General features: G+C 36.4%; 3 protein-coding genes across 3 annotated transcripts; all 3 read right to left on the bottom strand.

Annotated features, from left to right (window-relative positions):
* Positions 1,957-3,012, bottom strand: LOC109840136. Its single transcript, XM_020408655.1, has 4 exons — positions 2,634-3,012; positions 2,497-2,533; positions 2,290-2,411; positions 1,957-2,181 (listed from the first exon to the last, which is right to left on the bottom strand). The coding sequence occupies exons 1-4, from the start codon at positions 2,868-2,870 to the stop codon at positions 2,119-2,121; spliced, it is 459 nt and encodes a 152-aa protein (XP_020264244.1). The 5' UTR covers positions 2,871-3,012; the 3' UTR covers positions 1,957-2,118.
* LOC109840135 (pentatricopeptide repeat-containing protein At1g80150, mitochondrial-like) lies at positions 3,755-9,571 on the bottom strand. The gene is made up of 3 exons (XM_020408654.1): positions 9,349-9,571; positions 7,553-9,258; positions 3,755-3,934 (listed from the first exon to the last, which is right to left on the bottom strand). The coding sequence occupies exon 2, from the start codon at positions 9,086-9,088 to the stop codon at positions 7,754-7,756; it is 1,335 nt and encodes a 444-aa protein (XP_020264243.1). The 5' UTR covers positions 9,089-9,258; positions 9,349-9,571; the 3' UTR covers positions 3,755-3,934; positions 7,553-7,753.
* Positions 11,392-18,821, bottom strand: LOC109842159 (COP9 signalosome complex subunit 6a; the record flags this gene model as incomplete). The annotated part of the gene is made up of 9 exons (XM_020411066.1): positions 11,392-11,810; positions 12,428-12,483; positions 12,714-12,814; positions 13,012-13,104; positions 13,239-13,317; positions 13,405-13,466; positions 15,117-15,210; positions 17,407-17,495; positions 18,557-18,821. Coding segments are annotated over 9 exons (921 nt in total), but the record flags the coding sequence as incomplete, so codon positions are not given.

Raw genomic sequence — 18,825 nt, 5'->3', positions numbered from 1 at the left:
AACCCAGTAGCAGTAACATGGAATCATGTTACTACTAAGGGGAAAAAAGGAAATATCATTGAACCCTATTACTAAACATGCGTCTGTTTGGCCAATTGAATCAAACTGATTTAGTGAAACGAAAACAAGTTCAACATTAATCCTACTTTAACGAGAAACTATATATAAATTTAAATTGATTTTTAAACACACCATAGTTGATCTGGACTATTAAAAGATTCCAATATGGCTCTCACGGTGTTGAGTTTGATTCCAGACCGAGTTATAAAAAACTTAAAACTGATTTTGTTAGACTAAATTTTAGCCTCAAACCAGTTCTTGATTGTTCTACCTTCAATCCAGAACTAAATCAGTGTAATCTAGTTATATATCATGACAAGAGTTGCCAAACTGATACATTATATGCATGGATTGTCTTAATTTGTATCCCATAAGGACTACATCTTCTATTATTTAACAAAGGATCTTTACTAAGTATTCAATATTTTTTTCCCCTTTTACTGTTTTGATGATTTTCTAGGGGTTGCGGGATCTAACAAAGAAACCTTCTAAATAGGTCTTCAACAAGTGTTTTCACTATAAAAAACTCAATGGGTTTCCTAGAAATGTAATCAAATCAATCAATAAGAGTGTGTCATCTCATTTTTCTTGATTTTAATATAGAGAAATTATTTGGTATGGACGGTCCATGACATCACATGTACACTTAAAGGATGTCAATCTTTGGATCTGGATACAAAACCCGAAATCTAGTAATTTAACGTTTGATATCATTTAGGTGCACATTTAATGCTATGGATCTACATGCACTTAATATTTTTTTCTTTAAAGTGGGAAGCAGACTAAAGAAAAGAAAAGTTTATAAGAAATAGGTTTGGTGTAAAGTGGTTTCTTTGTCTTTTTTAGCAACCAAATAGGCCATTATGCCTGTCTTTAGTCCAATAAAATGGGGATTCATCATTCATAGCATAGGCCACTCAATCCATCCAAGCTACAGAGAAATCAGATTGATTTTACTATGTATACCCATTTACAACATTACAAATTTGCAATAAACCTCTCTAGATCTTGAGAGGAAAAAAGGACTAGTGTTTCATCCTTAACATCCGAAAAATTTGCAGCTTCATAGTTAAGATTAATCAGGAATCCCGTTTTACTTTTTTATCAAAGGATCACCTGAACATCAAAGTGCCAATGTTGGCTCTTCTGAAGATATAATGTCTTTTAGAATAGGAACTAAAGTGAAAATTAGCTTGATACTACATTGTCAGTCTAATTTCTCCAATTTTATTAGCATGTAAACGTATCATGTCAAGATCCTCAACTGTAAAGTGGGCTCTTATCCGTTCATTTAGCTTGTGGAAGCAAATCAAAATCTGAACTTAGGAGTAGAGGGGCAATTACTTATTAGGTTAATTGCACATAGACCCCTTATAGTAACATTGTTCTGAACTGCTACCATTATAGTTTCATTAAACCCACCGAATGAATTTTTTTTCCCTTACTCTTTTATTTCAGATAGACTCACCTGTTTCACCAGGGGCAATTTCTGTCAAAATTTCATCCAGGATTAAAGAGTGGAAGTAAAAAAATTCACCCAGGATATCTATCTTCAAAATTGAAACAGCAATGGTGGTAAGTTCAAAACGAGCTACAGGAGTCTATGTGCAATTAACCCCTTATAAATTGGACGGAGGAGTCAGCAGCAGGTCTTGCTTTTAAAACCCAGAGAATGTCTATTACTCATCATGAGGAGGCTTTCATCAACTCCATTGTTACAGCCTTTCCTTATGTATGTCAGAAACTGTTATGTGATTTCAGCATTTGTTTTTTTTAGAGACGTTTTTACAAGAAAGCCTGTCAAAACTGACATTTTTGGCAGGCTTTCAACTCATTTCCCCCTCTAAAAAATGCAACCAAACGCGCCCTAAGAAATCCCAAAATGTTCTGGGATTCTAATCCTCTCAAATGTGATTTTTTTTTTTAAATATAAAAAATTGTAGTTCATTTGAGTACAAAGTTAACAAAGTACCCAAACGTAGCGCAATAAGAATCACACTGCACAATCCCAACATCCTCTAGTTATCTCAACGGTAGTAGTGAATTCCCTCACAAACCTCAAAAACTTGCCGGGCTGTCATCCAACTGCTTCTCGTCCTCAATGTCCACCTCCAAAATTTCCTACCAAAAAAAAAGAAAAAAAGAAAAGAATTGTCATTACCATCTCAAATACGTACATCACAAGAATGAATACAACACTAGTAGCTTAAACGAATTGAGCAAATTTACAGGAATCCTGATCTTCAGATAGTTGCTGATCCTGGCAAGAACCGTCGATCTCTTGTGCCAGAACCGGCCTCTCAAGCTGATCTTCACAAAAGGTCCGTCCAATTCTGCAAGATCAACCTCCCCTGCGACACAAACAGCTGTGAGCTATTCGATAAAGAAACTAAACAAACACGAAGAAAATCATGAGAATATCATCTCGAAGGATACCTGTCATGCCGACTGACGCGTCGAATATCTGAGGGAACTGAATCATGAAAACGCATAAAAAAACAAAGAAAAAAAAAATGAGGTTTCGAATCGCCCGCAACCTTAACATGAAGAAGGCTACGGAGGGATGCACTTGCCTCGGACCTTGCATCATCAAGGGCTTGTTTGATGTTGTCTTCGGTGAGATCGAGTGGAGGGAGAGATGCTGATATCTTCTTCACCGGCGAACCGAATCCTGGACGAAAAGCTTTGTCGGGTTTTCTCGGGGTGAGAGCTTTGGTTTGGAGCCTTGGGAATTTTGAGAGGTTGGAACTGAAGCAAGAAGAGGAGGAGAAGGAGAGGGGCAAGGTTGGGAAGTGGACTCTTAACGCCATTCATAAATCTTTGGAGACTGTTGAGTATTTGAAGATTTTTGAAGGTGGAGGGGAGAGTGAACAGGGGAGGGAGGAGGAGGAGGAGGTTTTTTGAGCGTTGGGGGTCTTTATCTTTTTCGTTGGAAATGAATGGTGTTTGTAGGAGCCACATTGCTTCAAATCCTTTTCACTTTCTAAGTTTTTGTGCTGTAGCTTGGTTCCGGTGTGGCTAATAACTTTCATTTTATGTGATTTTTCTCCGATATTAATATGATCCGGCTTTATGTTTGCAGAACATCTGACGCTTAATGGGGGTGGGGACCACATTCACGTTGATGAACATGGGTTAAATAATTAGAAGGAATGGAAGAAAATGTGATATCTCATCATCTAACACTAAGTTTGTGCTTGATACTAAGCATATCCATTTTATGTATAGAAGGAATATGGATATGTTTGATACCAAGCACCAAACTTTATGCTTAGCAATAAGGTGCATTCTCATTCGCCCACTTAAAAAGGAGAACCACATTCACACGAGTACACATGGATTGAATAATTGACAAGAGCGGATGAGAATGTGCTACCTCACTACCAAGTACCAAGTTTGTGCTTGATACCAAGCATATACTAAAGGCAAAAGTAAATTCAAGCTTCACGTTTATTCAGAATAACATTCTCTGCTTTATACAACCTTCAGAATCCAAAAACCTACTGAATGTGTTGAGATTCTGCAGTTATCATCCATATTCTTTGCATCGTAAACACTGGGGAACAAGGCATCCTGCGAATTATTTCATTGCACTGTCACATAACAGGATAAACACTGAGAATTTTGAAACATTTCTTTATCTATGATGACTCCTGCTCAGAGAAGCAAAACTAGTTGCAGGAGCGGAAACAAATGGAAAAAGAAAACGTTGTATACGATGACAACTTCTTGACTGCGAGAATCAACCAAAAAGGTACATCAGGTTACAATGCAATATTTGAGTGTGATGAGTTATAAACATCAAAAATGTAAAATGGTTCCTGTGAGCAGGTACTAATTTTGAGCTTTCCCACAGCCTTCTCCTTCAACTGGCCTGTTAAAGGAACAAACAGTGAGGATAAATCACAAGTGTTAAACAGTGAATACGAAAGATCAATAAGTTTTATATATCTAATAGCAGTAAGGTATCCATCTTTTGCATAACTAATTGTAATTGTAACCATGGCAAGTTATTACATGCAGTTAGAAAATCCAGGATATGTACCTCCCCTGTATATATACACAGCACATAACATGCATATTACGAAATATCAATACGTTTTATATAACTAATAGCTGTAAGGTATCCTTCTTTTGCATAACTAATTGTAATTGTAACCATGGCAAGTTTTTACATGGAGTTAGAAAATCCAGGATATGATACCTCCACTGTATATATACACAGCATATAACATGCATATTACGCCACCAGGCATATCTATACACTTGAAATGGTTGACCTGAATTTGGTTTCTCCCGTAGAAAGTCAAAATTTCAGGCAAGACTGTTTAGAACTTAAAGACAGTATGCCAAGGGAACCTTACTGACCACGCATGCCTTCTCTTTCGTAAGAGCCAACAAGATGCACACTCTTTAAGTTATATTTTTCAAATAAGGTGTGAATAAACATGCCTAATTTGAGGAGGTAAACTGAATCTTTAAGTTCAAATTATTCCCTGTAAGAAGACATATTTGACAGAAAGCATATGCAACACAAACTTATAACCCAAGCAATTGACATAATGTAGTATCATTGTTATGATCGAACATAAAAGAAATTCCTACGGTCAACCTGATCCATTGAAAAAGAAATATGTAGTTGTATGATTTTGAAGTAACATAAGAAATGGAAGAGGTTATGAACAAATTCCTAGTCATCTTATGAAAAACAAAATTGCTTACAGGTAATCTAAACTTCACTTCTATGTAGGTAAGTACCTGACATGGAAGTTATCTACTGATAAATACCTTGAAAAACTATTAACAATTTACTATCTTGAACATGTTCACCGTTCTTTTTCAAGTTAAAGGCTCTTTATTATCCTCTTCTTCCTCCAATTTCTGTTTTTCTAAATTTCCCATCGTCTACTTGCTCACAATAATCATCTTCTCCTCTTCACCTTTCTATATTCTTCTGTTTCCTTCGACGTGATCATCCCCATTTTTGCTAGGCCTAATTATAATAAAATCAAAGATGTTTCCTCCCCTGCCTCCACTAACTTCTCCATTGTCATCACACTCCTCCTTTCTTATTTCCAATTTCACTGATCTCTAACCTTAATAAAAATGAACAGACTTCCTTCCTTTCCTTCTTTGTAACTCACCATTATTATAATTAACTCATCCTCCTTTTTACCTTTCTATGTTGGCTTCCCTCTAGCATCTTGATTCTAAGATTTTCATTATTAAAAAAAATCTAATTGTAAGGAAATCAACTCATTTCCTCTTCCTCCTCCACTAGCAGCACCATCTCTCCTCCATTCGTCCACTTTTTTTTTTCTTCTCGCAAATGAAAGAAAACAATATGAGGATTTTTCTTTTTTTTTTTTGGGTTTTGGGTAGTAATGAAGAAAGGGAGAAACTTCAATGCATTTATCTCTGGTAAATTAGCTTAAGTGTTCGACTCCAAAAAAAACTCCATATGAGGAGTTAACTTGTAAAATATGTGACAGTTTAAGGGATTTGTGTGAGCTAGACTTTAGAAAAAGCAAAAACAAAAAAAGTCAAACCTCCTACAGCTTAATTGATACTACTCAAACATTTCATCTACATGGCACTGCACCTAGTTGGCAAACATCAACACCACCACTGACTCAATTATAGTTTCACTGGCAGGGAATCTTATATTACTTTCATGTTTTTGGCTTTCAACATTGAGCTTTTGTAATTAGTTATCATATATAAAAAATACATCTAATTTCAAATAGTTGGGTCCAGTGTTCAAATGGCTTAATTCATAGTGATTGGATCCAGTGTTTGAAATGAAAATTTTAAACGGCTTAATTTACATGTATGGCGAAGTTAGAAATAGCACAGGGAAGGTGCTTCTATAAGGCTCATGGTTTATTTGTATCTCAGCAAGTTCTTAAGAACTTAATGTATATGTATGTGACACAGAACAAATTCGAAAATTGCATCTGATACAGATTGATGTAGATAGACTTGTTAGGAACTAATTTGTCCTGCATCAGTATGCCAATCACAGTACGCTGTCTCACATTAATAATGACAGAGGGAAGGAGCTTCCATCTGGCTCATGGTTTATTTGCCTCTCATATGATCCAATTTTATAACGGAGTTAAAGACGCTTCCATCTGGCCCAAGGTATATTTATTATCTCAGATGATGCAACCTGTTAAGCAAAACTTATCGACTTCCTCCATGTAGGTCAGATTGTATTCCAGGCAAACTTTGGAGGTTATACAACATTAAACTGCAATCTGGTTGATTTTCCTGAAAGTCCAGTGGCCTTCAAGGTTGATGGAAAACCTACTTTAGATTAAGTTTAACTTGGTGAGGAGTTTTGACTTCTAATTCAGGACATGGCATGAAGGTCACATCTAGATTGTATTGTAAAATTTAGTCGATCTATTTTTATGGAGAAGTAGAATGTAACCAAAACCAACCATATTTAGATAGGAAACACCACAGAGCAAGATGATGGTGGTTTCCACTAAACTGAGGTGGTAAATCCCTTGGGTTGTCATGCAAATAAAACAAAATTTGGCTCAATTTCATAATCCAATGGAATTTAGGTATACAGGAGAAAGAAAATGATGAGTAAGATGATAGGTCAACTTCATTCATCAACGAGGGTGAGCAATTTCTGCACTCAATTATTTCCTTTTCCTGACATCTGTAAAGATGCCATAAACAGTGTTTAGTTACCAAGGAGTGGCTTTGAAAAATAACTGAATTTAGAAACTTCCAGAATTGCTGTCAACTTGACATCAACTTTCTCTGGTTGGACCAACTTCTTGGCCAGGGAAATTATGTGCAATAGGTGGTAGCGTCAAAAATCTTGAAAGCCAGTTGGACAATAGGTAAATTTATTTTTTTGGGGGTTTCACAATTTACATTCATGAAAGCGAGGAGTGAGCCTCCACAAGTGCCCACAGATTAATCATCAAGCTGACGTGGTTATATGAATTATTCAAAAGAGAACCACAAAATCCAATATCCCAGGGCTTGTACACCATGAGTGCTAAAGATTAAATATTTACGGACACTTGTTTGCTTGATGGTGGACTCAGGATTTTTCCAAAATGTAGGTAATAGTTAAAGTTCAACATGAGTTTTTTGGAAGGAACTCTAGTATAATGGTTGCATCGGGACAACTAAAGATTGCAAAGGCATTGCAAAACTTTTAGCTTTGTGTTAACAACTTGAAAGAGAACAACATTGATGTGAACTAGAATGCAATCACTTTAAATAACATATAAGTTGATTATCATGAGACTCTAAATATTGTGAGCTTGTGAAACACTTCAAGAAACTATTGATAACCTTGATTCTTAATAAGTATATATATAAAGGAATATGATAACAAAGTATGTTAAGGAGCAAGTATGAAAAAGAATTCAGAATTTTTATTCAAGGCATTCAAAAATCTTTGTCAGTACAATGAATTCAATATGATAAATGGACATAAAAAGTTCTCTATGTAACTTACCAGGGAACAACTGTTCTACGCTCTTCTGGCCCTTCTACCTCTATGATGACCAATTCAGTCTGAAGAAGAACATCAGAAGCCTCTGCTACATCTACATAAATATCGTGTCTAGTTGTAGATGAAACAATAAAGAATGTGAATCGAAATAATGGCATCTCCATCAGAAAACACAACATTCAAAAACATAAAATTCCAAAATCATTATTTCTCCTGTGTCTTGCTCCGAGAAAATATGCCTCCAAAGGCCTCCAACTCATCCTTCAAATAAGGAGGTTTTCTTTCACTAACCAACTTCATGATTTCCCTAGCATTGCGGTCCTTCGAGATCGACATAAGGCCTTTCAGTAGTCTATCAATGGTGTCAACACTAGGGAACCAATTCCTCTCCATGCTGTCCTTGCACAGCCTAAATGCCATATCAAACTCCCCAGCTTTACAAAGATAATGCACCATAGTTTGGTAGATCTTACTGTTTGGTTTGCATCCCCTCCCATGCATAGACATAAAGATCCTTTTAGCCATTTCAAGCTCGCAAATCATACAAAAACCTTTGATGATTAGATTATAAGTCAGCTCATCCGGCTTTATGCCAACAAAATCCATCTTGCGAATCAAACTATTGGCTTGCCAAGCCTTCTGTCTGCTAATGAGGTACTGTATCCTAACATTATAAGTGGCTAAATTTGGTGAGCATCCTCGGAGCACCATCAGATTCCACAACCCATCACCAATCTCTCGTCGACCAAGCTTATAACATGCAGACATGATAGTGGTATACGTAACAACGTCGGGTTTGATCCCACACTTCTCCATATTCACCATGGTCAAGTAAGCATCATCTAAATGACCCATCTCACATAAAACCTTGATAATTATATTAAACGAAATATCATCGAATTCAATCCCAAACTTAGCCCGTGTCTCCTCAATAACCTCTTGAATATTATCAAACCTCCGGTTATCATACAAGACCTTGAGTGTAGCATTAAGCGATTTGACAGTTCGTCGACATCCGAAGAGGTGCATTTCATCGAACGTCTTACGGGCTTGATCTGGCATTCTAGCCCTTCCATAGAGCATTATAATCCGAACGACGAACCCTTCACGGCGGCCTTGAGGAAGTGCCTTCTGGTGTTCTAGAAGCTGCTCTATGAGATCAAAGCGAGAAGCTCCGGCCAATCTTGACACAGTATCTTCAAAGGCAAACCGGTTTTCGACGACAAGGCGATTGTGGGCATTCGATTTGAACAAATGGAATAGCTTTTCTGGGTCCCTCTCCTTCTTAATCTTGACGAGAGCAGGTTCACTGACAGGTATTGTGCTCTCCTCTGGCATGGTTTTTGTCTCCTTCTTCAAAAGTGCAGCTTTGCATGAAGCAATGGTGGGTAAAGTATTGGGGTCTTGGATCGAACAGCTGGCGGCGGCGGCGGAGAGGTCAGTTTTGGTTCGTGATTTCGATAAGCCGGCAGCAATAACGGTTGCGGAAACAGCATCAATGGCAGCACAAACTCTGCGGACAGTAGACAAAGAGAGCATATTCCAACCCCCTCTTACGTTCTCCTATCAGATTCCCATTTGCTTCGCTCGAATAAAGTTTCATCTCATCGCAGGAAGGGCTCAAGATCTAAAAAAAAAATTACTGATTGCAGGTTCTCGCTAAGCTCGACTCATCGGAATAAGGACGGAACAAAAAGAAAAAAAAATCGCTGCAATAAATGGATTGAAGATGGACAATGAGCAAAAGTTTACGAATTTCAAAAATACAAGAGGAAATTAGAAGGGAAACCTAGGCTTACCTTGATCATCGCTTGCGACTGAGAGATCGATTAGATTAGAGAGGAGACGAGGTTTCGACGCGGGGATGAATAAGGGTTTAGGGTTTTGGGCGTAACTTTTTTTGTGTTGAAAAGCAAAAAAAAAAAACCTACGGAGGGAGGGAAGAGGAGGAGGCTGTGAGTCTTCCACACCTCAACAGCGCGTGGAGCCGGAGAACGCCGCAGAAACCCAGAGTCGGAACTTCGAGCGCGAACGGGTCGGGTCGGGTCGGGTCGGATCCGACTGAGCTTGACCTGTGCCCTGTTTGTTTTTTAATGCGAGATGAAACGCTTACGCGTGCGATGTCTCAGAATAACAACTATACATCAGTTACCGACTCATTAATGTCAAGAAAGTCGAACATTTCGTATTTTCAGATGTAGAAAGCATAGAAAAGAAAATTTATCGTAGGAAAAAGAAATATGGAATAGTAAATGATAGTAAAAAAAACGAAAAGTTACATTTTAATTAAGTGTCAAGTGGTGCAAACTCTAGCAATTGTTTATTAGTATAATGTAGATGTAGGTGTGTTTTTTAAACATTTATCGTTATTTATTTATTTATTTAACTTGAGAAATGTTGGCTTGATTTATATGGCCGATAATCCACCATGTGTTCCCAATCTGACATGGTTTTCGAATTTAGATACTTCAAATCATTCAATAGCTTATCTACTATTTTTAACTTAAAAGCAGAGCCTTGAAATCACTGTTTCATGGGGATGCTAAACCGTATCTGTATCCGAAAAAATATCTGTAACTGTATCCATGAGGATGCGGATTTGGTTACTCAAATCTATAACCGATAGAATATTGTTTTGTAGTAAAATATCTGTATCCGTATCCGAAATATTCGAATACATATTGGTCATACTCTTTCGATAGTTTTCATTCTTAGATTATGGATTTGTGGTTAATTTTGATGATCAATATGTCTAACCTTCGCTTTTTCAGTTATAATGAACGTATTAACGAATTCGTTTGTATCACAAGAACTATATTTTTCTCAATACTATCTAGTTTCCTCATATCCGTTTTGTATCCGCATGCATATTTGCTTATATATCCGTAACCGTATCCGAATTTTGCGGATATAGATATGAATTTTCCTTACCGAGATGTGTCCGTATATGTATCCATATCTGAGATGGGTAAGCGGATATGGATATGATAAGCATCATATCCGAGCCGTATCCGGACCGAATGCACCCCTACTGTTTCATGTTATTGTAAAACACTATCCATGCTAAGTAAAATTATGAACCATCAAAACATTTGCTCATGAAATAACAGAAATTTGAACCTTAAAACATTGTTCTTGACGTGCAGTAAAATTCTCAACCACCACAACACTATTAGTGAAACAATAAAATTTTAAAACTTAATAGAACTGCTCAATCTACAGTAAATTTTGGTTGAGGTTATCCTATTATTGGATTGTTTCAAACTTGATAGAGTAAAATTTTGTCAATTGTCAACTATGATTATACCATTTGGTGTTTGTTGTATCTTATTATTTAGTTGTTTCAAACTTGATAGAGTAAAAAATACAACAAAATTAACGTTACCAGACGAATCCCAACTAGATGTGCAAAACAAAACACTAGGGCATGCTTAGCACGGGACTAATACTAGTAAAACTAATGCATATATGCTAAACAAACAAACAATTTCTTATCAGATACGGATATAAATCTTTGAGTTCTATTTTCTTATCTAGTTTATTTACCTCTTTGCTTACAAGGTATGCTTTTCTCTTAAGAAACATGATTTATACAAATTATCTAAACATATTTAAAGATGCCTAACGTTGCTTTTATAAAAAAAAAATATTAAATGAAATTTATGTGTTTAGAAGAGAATCATCGACCTTAAATCTCTCCAATATCAGTATCCGACTCCGATACCAACTGCTGAATATAGATTGTCAAAAGATACCGTGATCTCCATTGAATTTAGATCTTTGGGGTCGATCTCACTAACCTTAAATTGCCTCTTGTAGGATCAACATACTGTAGTACTTTGCCGCCCGATTTAAGACCACCATTCACATATAACATTATGTACTCTGAATACACAAAAACTAAGCAAGACCGATACACCCCCAAACCAACAAGAAGTAGCGTGGTATTACCACTCGTCTTGGTTTCCCGTTACTCTCAGGTGAGCAAACAATATTCTTTCAAGTACCAGTAGATGAATTACGTACACTCTTAGCAGTGATATATATAGACTTCAGAGTCGAATCATATCCATGTTAAACAAAATCTTTGCAGCTGGGATGATATTAGTTGCAAAAAGCTCTGTAACCAAGTAACTAAAGGGGTCTTCTGGCATGAATCACAAAAACAGCAATGCCTGGCTAAATGAAGGCAGATCGACCTCCTCTTCTAGTATGTCTGTCGTAGATGGTGTTGAACTTGTCCACCATTTCATTCATGGTGCTGAAAAGAAGTACAAAAAATTGAAGAGAGGAACAATCATGGCAATTCATATCAGTAAATTCTTCATTACAACTGAAATTAGAAAAAGAAAGCGTATGAATCTACAACTGTCTGCCTTTTTTTTTTTTACTTATGCCACAGTCGCAAATTTAGTAGAGACAGTGTAAGGACCCCAAAGAGAACTTGCCTCTAAAAGCTAGCTTGTAGAGGGGGGGAATCCAAATCCCTTATAAACCCACATCAAGTTACCCATATAACCGATGTGGATCGTATGCAAACAGACCATAAACTAGAAATTAGTTTATCATATATTCAGCTGATGCTGAAATCTGAATAACATCATATGTGCTTTGATGCCAGTAACACTGGAATAATAGTCTAATTCGCTGCTGCAAGCAAAGGGGTCAATGGATGTGGAGGGAGATGTCCAATCTCCTGTTATACCCTATACAACGTATTTTTCCTTTTAATCATATTGATTATGCTAAATGATAGATATGTTTAAGTGAATAAAGTGAGAGAGGGAAGGTGACTCCTATATTCTCTTACAAGCACCAATGTTGTAGTTTGTAGTATCTACCCTTCTCAAACATATGTTAAATAAAAAGTAGGTATACCTTGAACAATTTGTGAACATCGCTAGGTAGGTCATGAGCAGTGTGTCATTGTATTCCTGAAAAAAGAAAAAAAAATGTGGTGATTCAAGGTTTCATGAATAACAAAATATAAGGCCAGTATCTCAAACCACCCTACTTCAACCAGAAACGCAAGTTAAATCATAATTGGACCGTCATTTTACAGCACAACATCATCTAGCAAAGAACATTGTATACTCATTACTCATGCAATTAAGCATAGATTTGCATGCACGTAAATATAACTGCAGTTTGCAAGGAGACGTACCATCAAAAAATCATCCTGAAATTTCTCTGATTCCATGGCTGGCAACCTTCTTAAAAGACTTGAAACTTGTCTCAGCAATGAATGATCAAGGGGAATATCACCTACATGTTCAATAAAAGCACATCAACCTTGTTAGCGCAAGCCAAAAAGCTTTTGGAAATAACACACTGATCAGGTTTGATGCCTAATTGAAGGCACTAACAAGTAACAATATGTGACGAATAATAAATATAAAATTTAAAAGAGCGAATGGGGGAATGATTAAGGCACCCGGCCCAAGAGGTATGTGCATTTTTACCTCTTTGCATGCCGAGAAGATATTGGTGGAGTACACGGATCCTGCTGTTCAGCATTTTTATAGCACTATGTATACCAGTAAGATGTGCAGCCACTGCTCAACGAACCCATGTCCGTCAGTGTTCTCAATTCAATTCAGGCAATGATTATTATTTATAAATACAATGGAAATTAAACTCCTAACTACACAAATATATACAACCAGTGAGGCTAAGAAAGGTATCTCACATTGAGTTGCAGCGGAGCCCCCATCAGATGGCTTAAGATGTGCGACATGATCAACGGAAATCCGCTCAGCCTCTACAGTCTTAATGAAAGGAAGCATACATTTTAATATATATACATGGTACAAAGATTAGCTTATAACATAACATGACTCAGGAAGAAGACCAACCTCAATTGTGTAATTTGACCTTACAAATATAAGCTGAGGAATCCCATCAATGACATGTAGTTCTTTGAGTACCAGCAAAACAATTCCACAGATATAAAAGGCCAAATGTCAATAAAAAACAGATTTCAGAACATAAATAAGAAACATAAGCATAGAGTATAACTATTTATTATAACTCCGTAATTAACATGTGCTATAATTAAGTATAAAGAAATCTTCTCTCATTTAAAGTTAAAGATGGACAAAGTTGACAGTCCAATTTGCATAGTGATTACAAGCTAATTGAGTATAGCTATTTCTGATAGGTGCATTGTCTACCGAAGTAGTGGTGACTGCTTTCTCATGAAAAGAATAAAAAAACTTCACGAACCGGTTCACCTAATTAGTTCACAAATATGGAATTTGTCTAGTGTTTATTGAAAATTTGAAGTTATGGAAAGGGTGTAGGACCTAATCAATAGTTCTTGCGATCTGATTGTCAATAGTTCAGAGATAGAACTTTCTCGAGTAAGAAATTATCAACTTCAGTCAGCTTCTAAAGCATAGGCAGAAACAATAAAGAAGTGTACTCTTGCAGCTCCTTAGGCAAATGGATTTACATAATCAGGTATCTTCTGAATTAAGCAATTTAGAGAGAACTAATAACTTATTTAACTGACATTAATCAAGGTTGGAGTCTTGGTCTTGGTTTCCGCCCAGTCGTCTAGAAGAGAAACAGTTAGGGCAACAATTTTTGCAACAGAAGAAGATTTTTGCAACTATAAAGTATAAATAGCTTCATAGTTATATAACTAGCTTATATGGGATGTTTTACTGACCCTATAATTTCTTGTTGTGGGTGATATTTCTCCCTTCTATTCTGAAATGAAATAAGTTGGATTAGTAACCCTATAATTTTTTAACATTTGATTACCAAACTATTTTCAGTAGCTTATACAAGTTGCTTCTATAAGAAGCTTTTATAAGCAACTTATTATAAGCTCCAGCAATACCAAGCTGGCCCTAGTCATGTAAAAAATTGTAATCACTGGTTAGTAATGAATGCAATTTGTACAGCAAATCTACAAACTTTCCTCCTACTATTTCTTAATATTCTTGATCTTAGGGAATTCTGGAGCAGGAGTAATCAAAGAACACTACAAGTTTTGAGTCCCTGATTTTGATTATTAAGTTAGAATATATCATTTTTTATTAGGTGTTGCACTGTTGTCAAGCCATTTTTCAATTATATGAAGTTTGAATTTTTTAGGGCAAATATGTAAATTAAGTTTGCACAAAGATAAAAGGTTGAGAGTTCCCCAGGTAGCTATGACTTGACATAGGAAGATGATGGTTTCTAAACAAATGACTCTTTCTAGGATAAGCAAGACATTACTTGATAACACCCATGTTTCTTCAGGTTTTCTTGTCATCCAGTACAACATTGCTCGTTACTATCATCACATCATTTGTCCTACTGAAGGCAAGTCTTCAAACATTAAATCATTCCATCAACAATTCATCCAAAAAAAACATCAATATTAGTTTGACATTCTCATGCGGTGACATATGTTTAAAGCCCATCAGCTTAACATTTAACTGCAAGATAATCATACGTTGCAAGCCTTTCAGTTAAGCTCACACTTAATTTAATCAAATATGTAATCAGTAACTGTGAGAAAGAAATTAAATTAGTGTAATACATATTCTAGGCTAAAGGCAAGCTCACATACCGCTTTCATAGATCGTCACAGGTAGATCCTTCTGGGCATGGTTAATTGATGGATTCAGAATAAGGTAAACAGGACTTTCATTAATATCCATCAACTGCACCAAAAAAAGATATTTAAGCAAGAAGTCCAAGTTGCAAAGATAGTTTGTAGTAGCAGGGAATTTATGCTGCCATCTTCAGAAACTACAGCTACGGGTGGTCATCATTTAAAAAAAACAAAAGCATATTGTGACTATTGTCTAGTGTACGAATGAAAGCATCAACCACTAACCAAATGAGTCGGTACGTTCAGAATACAGTCAGACTCAAGGGTAAAAGTTCAAGACCACAACAGCATAAATCAAATCAAACATAATTTCAGATCTTTTACTTGTGATAAAATCATTCTGAAAGTTACTCTTGGAAATATTTAACTATGAGAAAGTGCCTACTGCTTTAGTTTCACAAAGATCATCGGCAGGCAGGTACTTTTGTTAGTCCAAGTGCAAACCAGCTGTTTAAAGTGCTCACAGACATACGTTAAGCAAAGCTCATCAGCTGGTAGCTTGTTTTGGATGATCTACTAAACTTGAACAGGACTCAATTCATGGTCTTATCAAGTAAGCTAAGGATAAATCAGCCAACCAGTTCAAGGATGAAAGTTATAGCTATCACAGAAAACAAGGCTTATGGTCAACCTTAAGGATATAAATAGCACATGGCATGGTTAAAAAACCAAAATCTTCATCCTTCCTTTCAACTGAAAATAAAAAACCTCCAATGATAAGATGAGTACTATTGTTTGTCGCATTTAAAAGTCTAACAAGTTACTATATTAAAATTTATTTACTTTGTTTTTTTGGCCGCAGTTTGTTTAATCTATTTGACAAAACTCTAGCAACCAGTCAACGATCCTCTAAAATTCGAGCAAATTTCATGACATAAGGTATTTATGGATGTGAAAGACATTTGTAAAATGCAGTTTAAACTTGTACAATCAAAAGGCAGACAAAACTCTAGTAACCAGTCGCCGATCCTCTAAAATTGGGGCAAGTTTCGTGACACAAGTCACAAGGTATTTATGGATGTGAAAGACACTTGCAAAATGCAGTTTAAACATGTACAACCAAAATTCTGCTACCTTGAAAGATTCTAAATCATAGAATTATAATGATAGGTTTATTATGGGGAATCGCATTTAACGTGAAGGGTTTTTTTTTCTTGGATAGGTATACCAGGTACCATATCAACCTTGTTGAAACATTGCAGGTAACATGAACACACAGAAATGACAAGATCATCTCCCATGGCAAAATACCCTAAACATGAGAAGGCACATGCTCGTTTTTGCATAATCTATGGTATACAATAAAGATTAATACCTTGAATTGCTTCCTACACGCCCCCACCTCTCTCTGGGGTGGGGGAGGGGGGTTAATACCATATGGCACATGGTTATGTCCATTATGCAGGATTCCAGCTTGCTTTTTCAGTTTAAGCACGGTGTTCAAACTCTTCTGTGTAAATATCAAGGAAAATGGGTCTGTTTCTTAAAACCGCCGAGGCAAAAACATATGAGTAATGACAACATTACATATAATGCCAAATCCCATAAAGATGAGACGAGTCATACATGTGCTGTGTAATCTTCATATTGAGATGCACAGCCACTTAGCCAGAATGGTTTCCTGAGTCATGTATTATACAATATCATCCTATACCTATCCCTATCCAAAGATGCAAGTGGAAGGTTTTATTTTTTTGGGTGTGTGGGAGAAGAAGTTGGACACAGATATAATAAGCAAGCAAAGATTGATGATAAATAGCTATAACAGTATGACATTTTACAACTAATAGAATAAAATTTTTGGCTTATTACCAAAGCATGAGGCTGTTGATGATTGCTATTAAAAGAAAGACCCTTTTAAGAAAAGATATAGCTGCATTTGTGGTCCTCAGTGGAGAGAGTAGATGAGAACTCAGAAAGGGCACACAGCAATTTAATTTATGAATGAATCTTATAAGAAGATTAGCATGAACATCCAAACTTTGCACCAGATCTTGAGTTTTTATTCATATAAACTTGTTTTATGTAGTTACGTACATACTCCGTGGTTGATTGCCACTCCATTTCTTTCAAAAAGCTGGACCCTAATAAATTTTCCTCAAGACTATACAACAAATTCGCCGACAGAGAAGGTGAACCCAGTCCTCTACTAACCGTGAATGCAAAACAAGCAATAAAGTGCAAAGAAACAAAGAAAGACATAACAAAAGTATACAATAAATCAGTGTAAAAAAGATGAACTTACAGCTTTGTGTATCTGCATATCGGACTCCTGAGCATCACTCCCTGTTGAATACCACCCTAATATATAAAAATCTGGGAAGACCTTTTTGTCTGCATCACATGTTGAAATATGATATATTAGACGAATCAAATAAAAAGGTAAATTCCAAGAGTAGGCCCAAAGTCATGAATACCCCTTCACGCACCCAATTGGAACAGGAAAAAAGAGCAAAGGAAAGAAGTATTAAACACCTACCTTTTTCTAACTATGTCCACACGATATACATGCAAAAGAAGAGGTCCATCCTTGAGAAGTTTCACGAGATAATAGTAAAGAAATGCTATAAGATATATACATGTCATGAACAATGGCCTTCTTGACAAACTATGAGGCTGAAGACGGCTGTTTGGGAAAGCAGTATCATTGATGATAGCAGTTTTTCACTTTTGCTTACATACAACTGAAGGGATTTCTAGTAAATATTACTATAGAATAAATTGGGATGGCAAAAAGGTCCTTGCAGAAGGCCCTTGTTATACAATAAAGTCATTTCTTTCCACACAATACCATAATTGCAACTAGAGAGAAAATCGAGCATTGCCTTGTTTCAGTAATGCTTTTGCCAAAAACTATGTCTCACCATGTTTCGGACAATGGACAATTTAACAAAATAGTGAAAACCAAGGAAAAAAATTTCTCGTCCTTGCTTATATTTGAAACTTTTGGTCCTTTACTCTCCACAAACTTCACGGCATCGTCAGCTTGATTTGTCCTTAGATTTGGTATAAAAAATTCCAGGAAAAATTCCAGTGGTATATAAATTTCCATAAAAAACTCCAGGGTAATTGTGGACTTAAACACGGAGCTACAAGTAAAAGCAAGGAAAATGTACTATAGAAATTAAACATTATTACAAGAAAGTTGCAGAAGATTTCTCTCATATGGCATCATTGTAAATCTGCTTGATACTAAAATGCTGATTTCAACTACTGATATCTCACCAAATTTAAAATATTTATTTATTTAATCGTGAAATTCGATAAACCCTAATTACAGTTTCAATGGGGTATATGGTATATACACACATAAGGAGAAAAATCAACAGCAAAAAGTAACTGAACTAGAGAATCAACTAAAGGCAGTAACAGAAACCCTAAAAGAATCAACTTACAAAGCTCTTGCTTCTTCTCGATGAAAGGCCGATCTAGGGTTTGGGTGACGGGATCAAAGAGAAGCTCGAAGCTGTTGAAGATCTCAACAGTGCGGCCACGCTGGACTCCGATGACGCACCCGAACACGCGAGGGGCGGCGGCGCCATTGGCCGCGGTTGAGGAGGAAGAGGAGTGGAGATTCTGCGCTTTGACTCGCGTGTAGTGATCGGAGATGTTGACGATCACCAGAGGGTGGAGCTTGAAGGTTAGGCCACTGCTCGATGAGGAA

Source organism: Asparagus officinalis, chromosome 5 (genome assembly GCF_001876935.1).
Source record: "Asparagus officinalis chromosome 5, Aspof.V1, whole genome shotgun sequence".
NCBI classification, from domain to species: Eukaryota; Viridiplantae; Streptophyta; class Magnoliopsida; order Asparagales; family Asparagaceae; genus Asparagus; species Asparagus officinalis.
The sequence above is the reverse complement of the archived record's forward strand: the minus strand, read 5'-3'. Positions and strand labels throughout refer to the sequence as shown.

What these genes read in the sequence shown, in the direction of transcription:
- LOC109840135 (XM_020408654.1), bottom strand. Translation starts at nt 9,088, where the DNA reads ATGCTCTCTTTGTCTACTGTCCGCAGAGTTTGTGCTGCCATTGATGCT.
- LOC109840136 (XM_020408655.1), bottom strand. Translation starts at nt 2,870, where the DNA reads ATGGCGTTAAGAGTCCACTTCCCAACCTTGCCCCTCTCCTTCTCCTCC. An exon ending in TTGATGATGCAAGGTCCGAG is followed by an intron (nt 2,534 to 2,633) that starts GCAAGTGCATCC and finishes TTCATGATTCAG; the next exon opens with TTCCCTCAGATATTCGACGC. An exon ending in CGCGTCAGTCGGCATGACAG is followed by an intron (nt 2,412 to 2,496) that starts GTATCCTTCGAG and finishes TTTGTGTCGCAG; the next exon opens with GGGAGGTTGATCTTGCAGAA.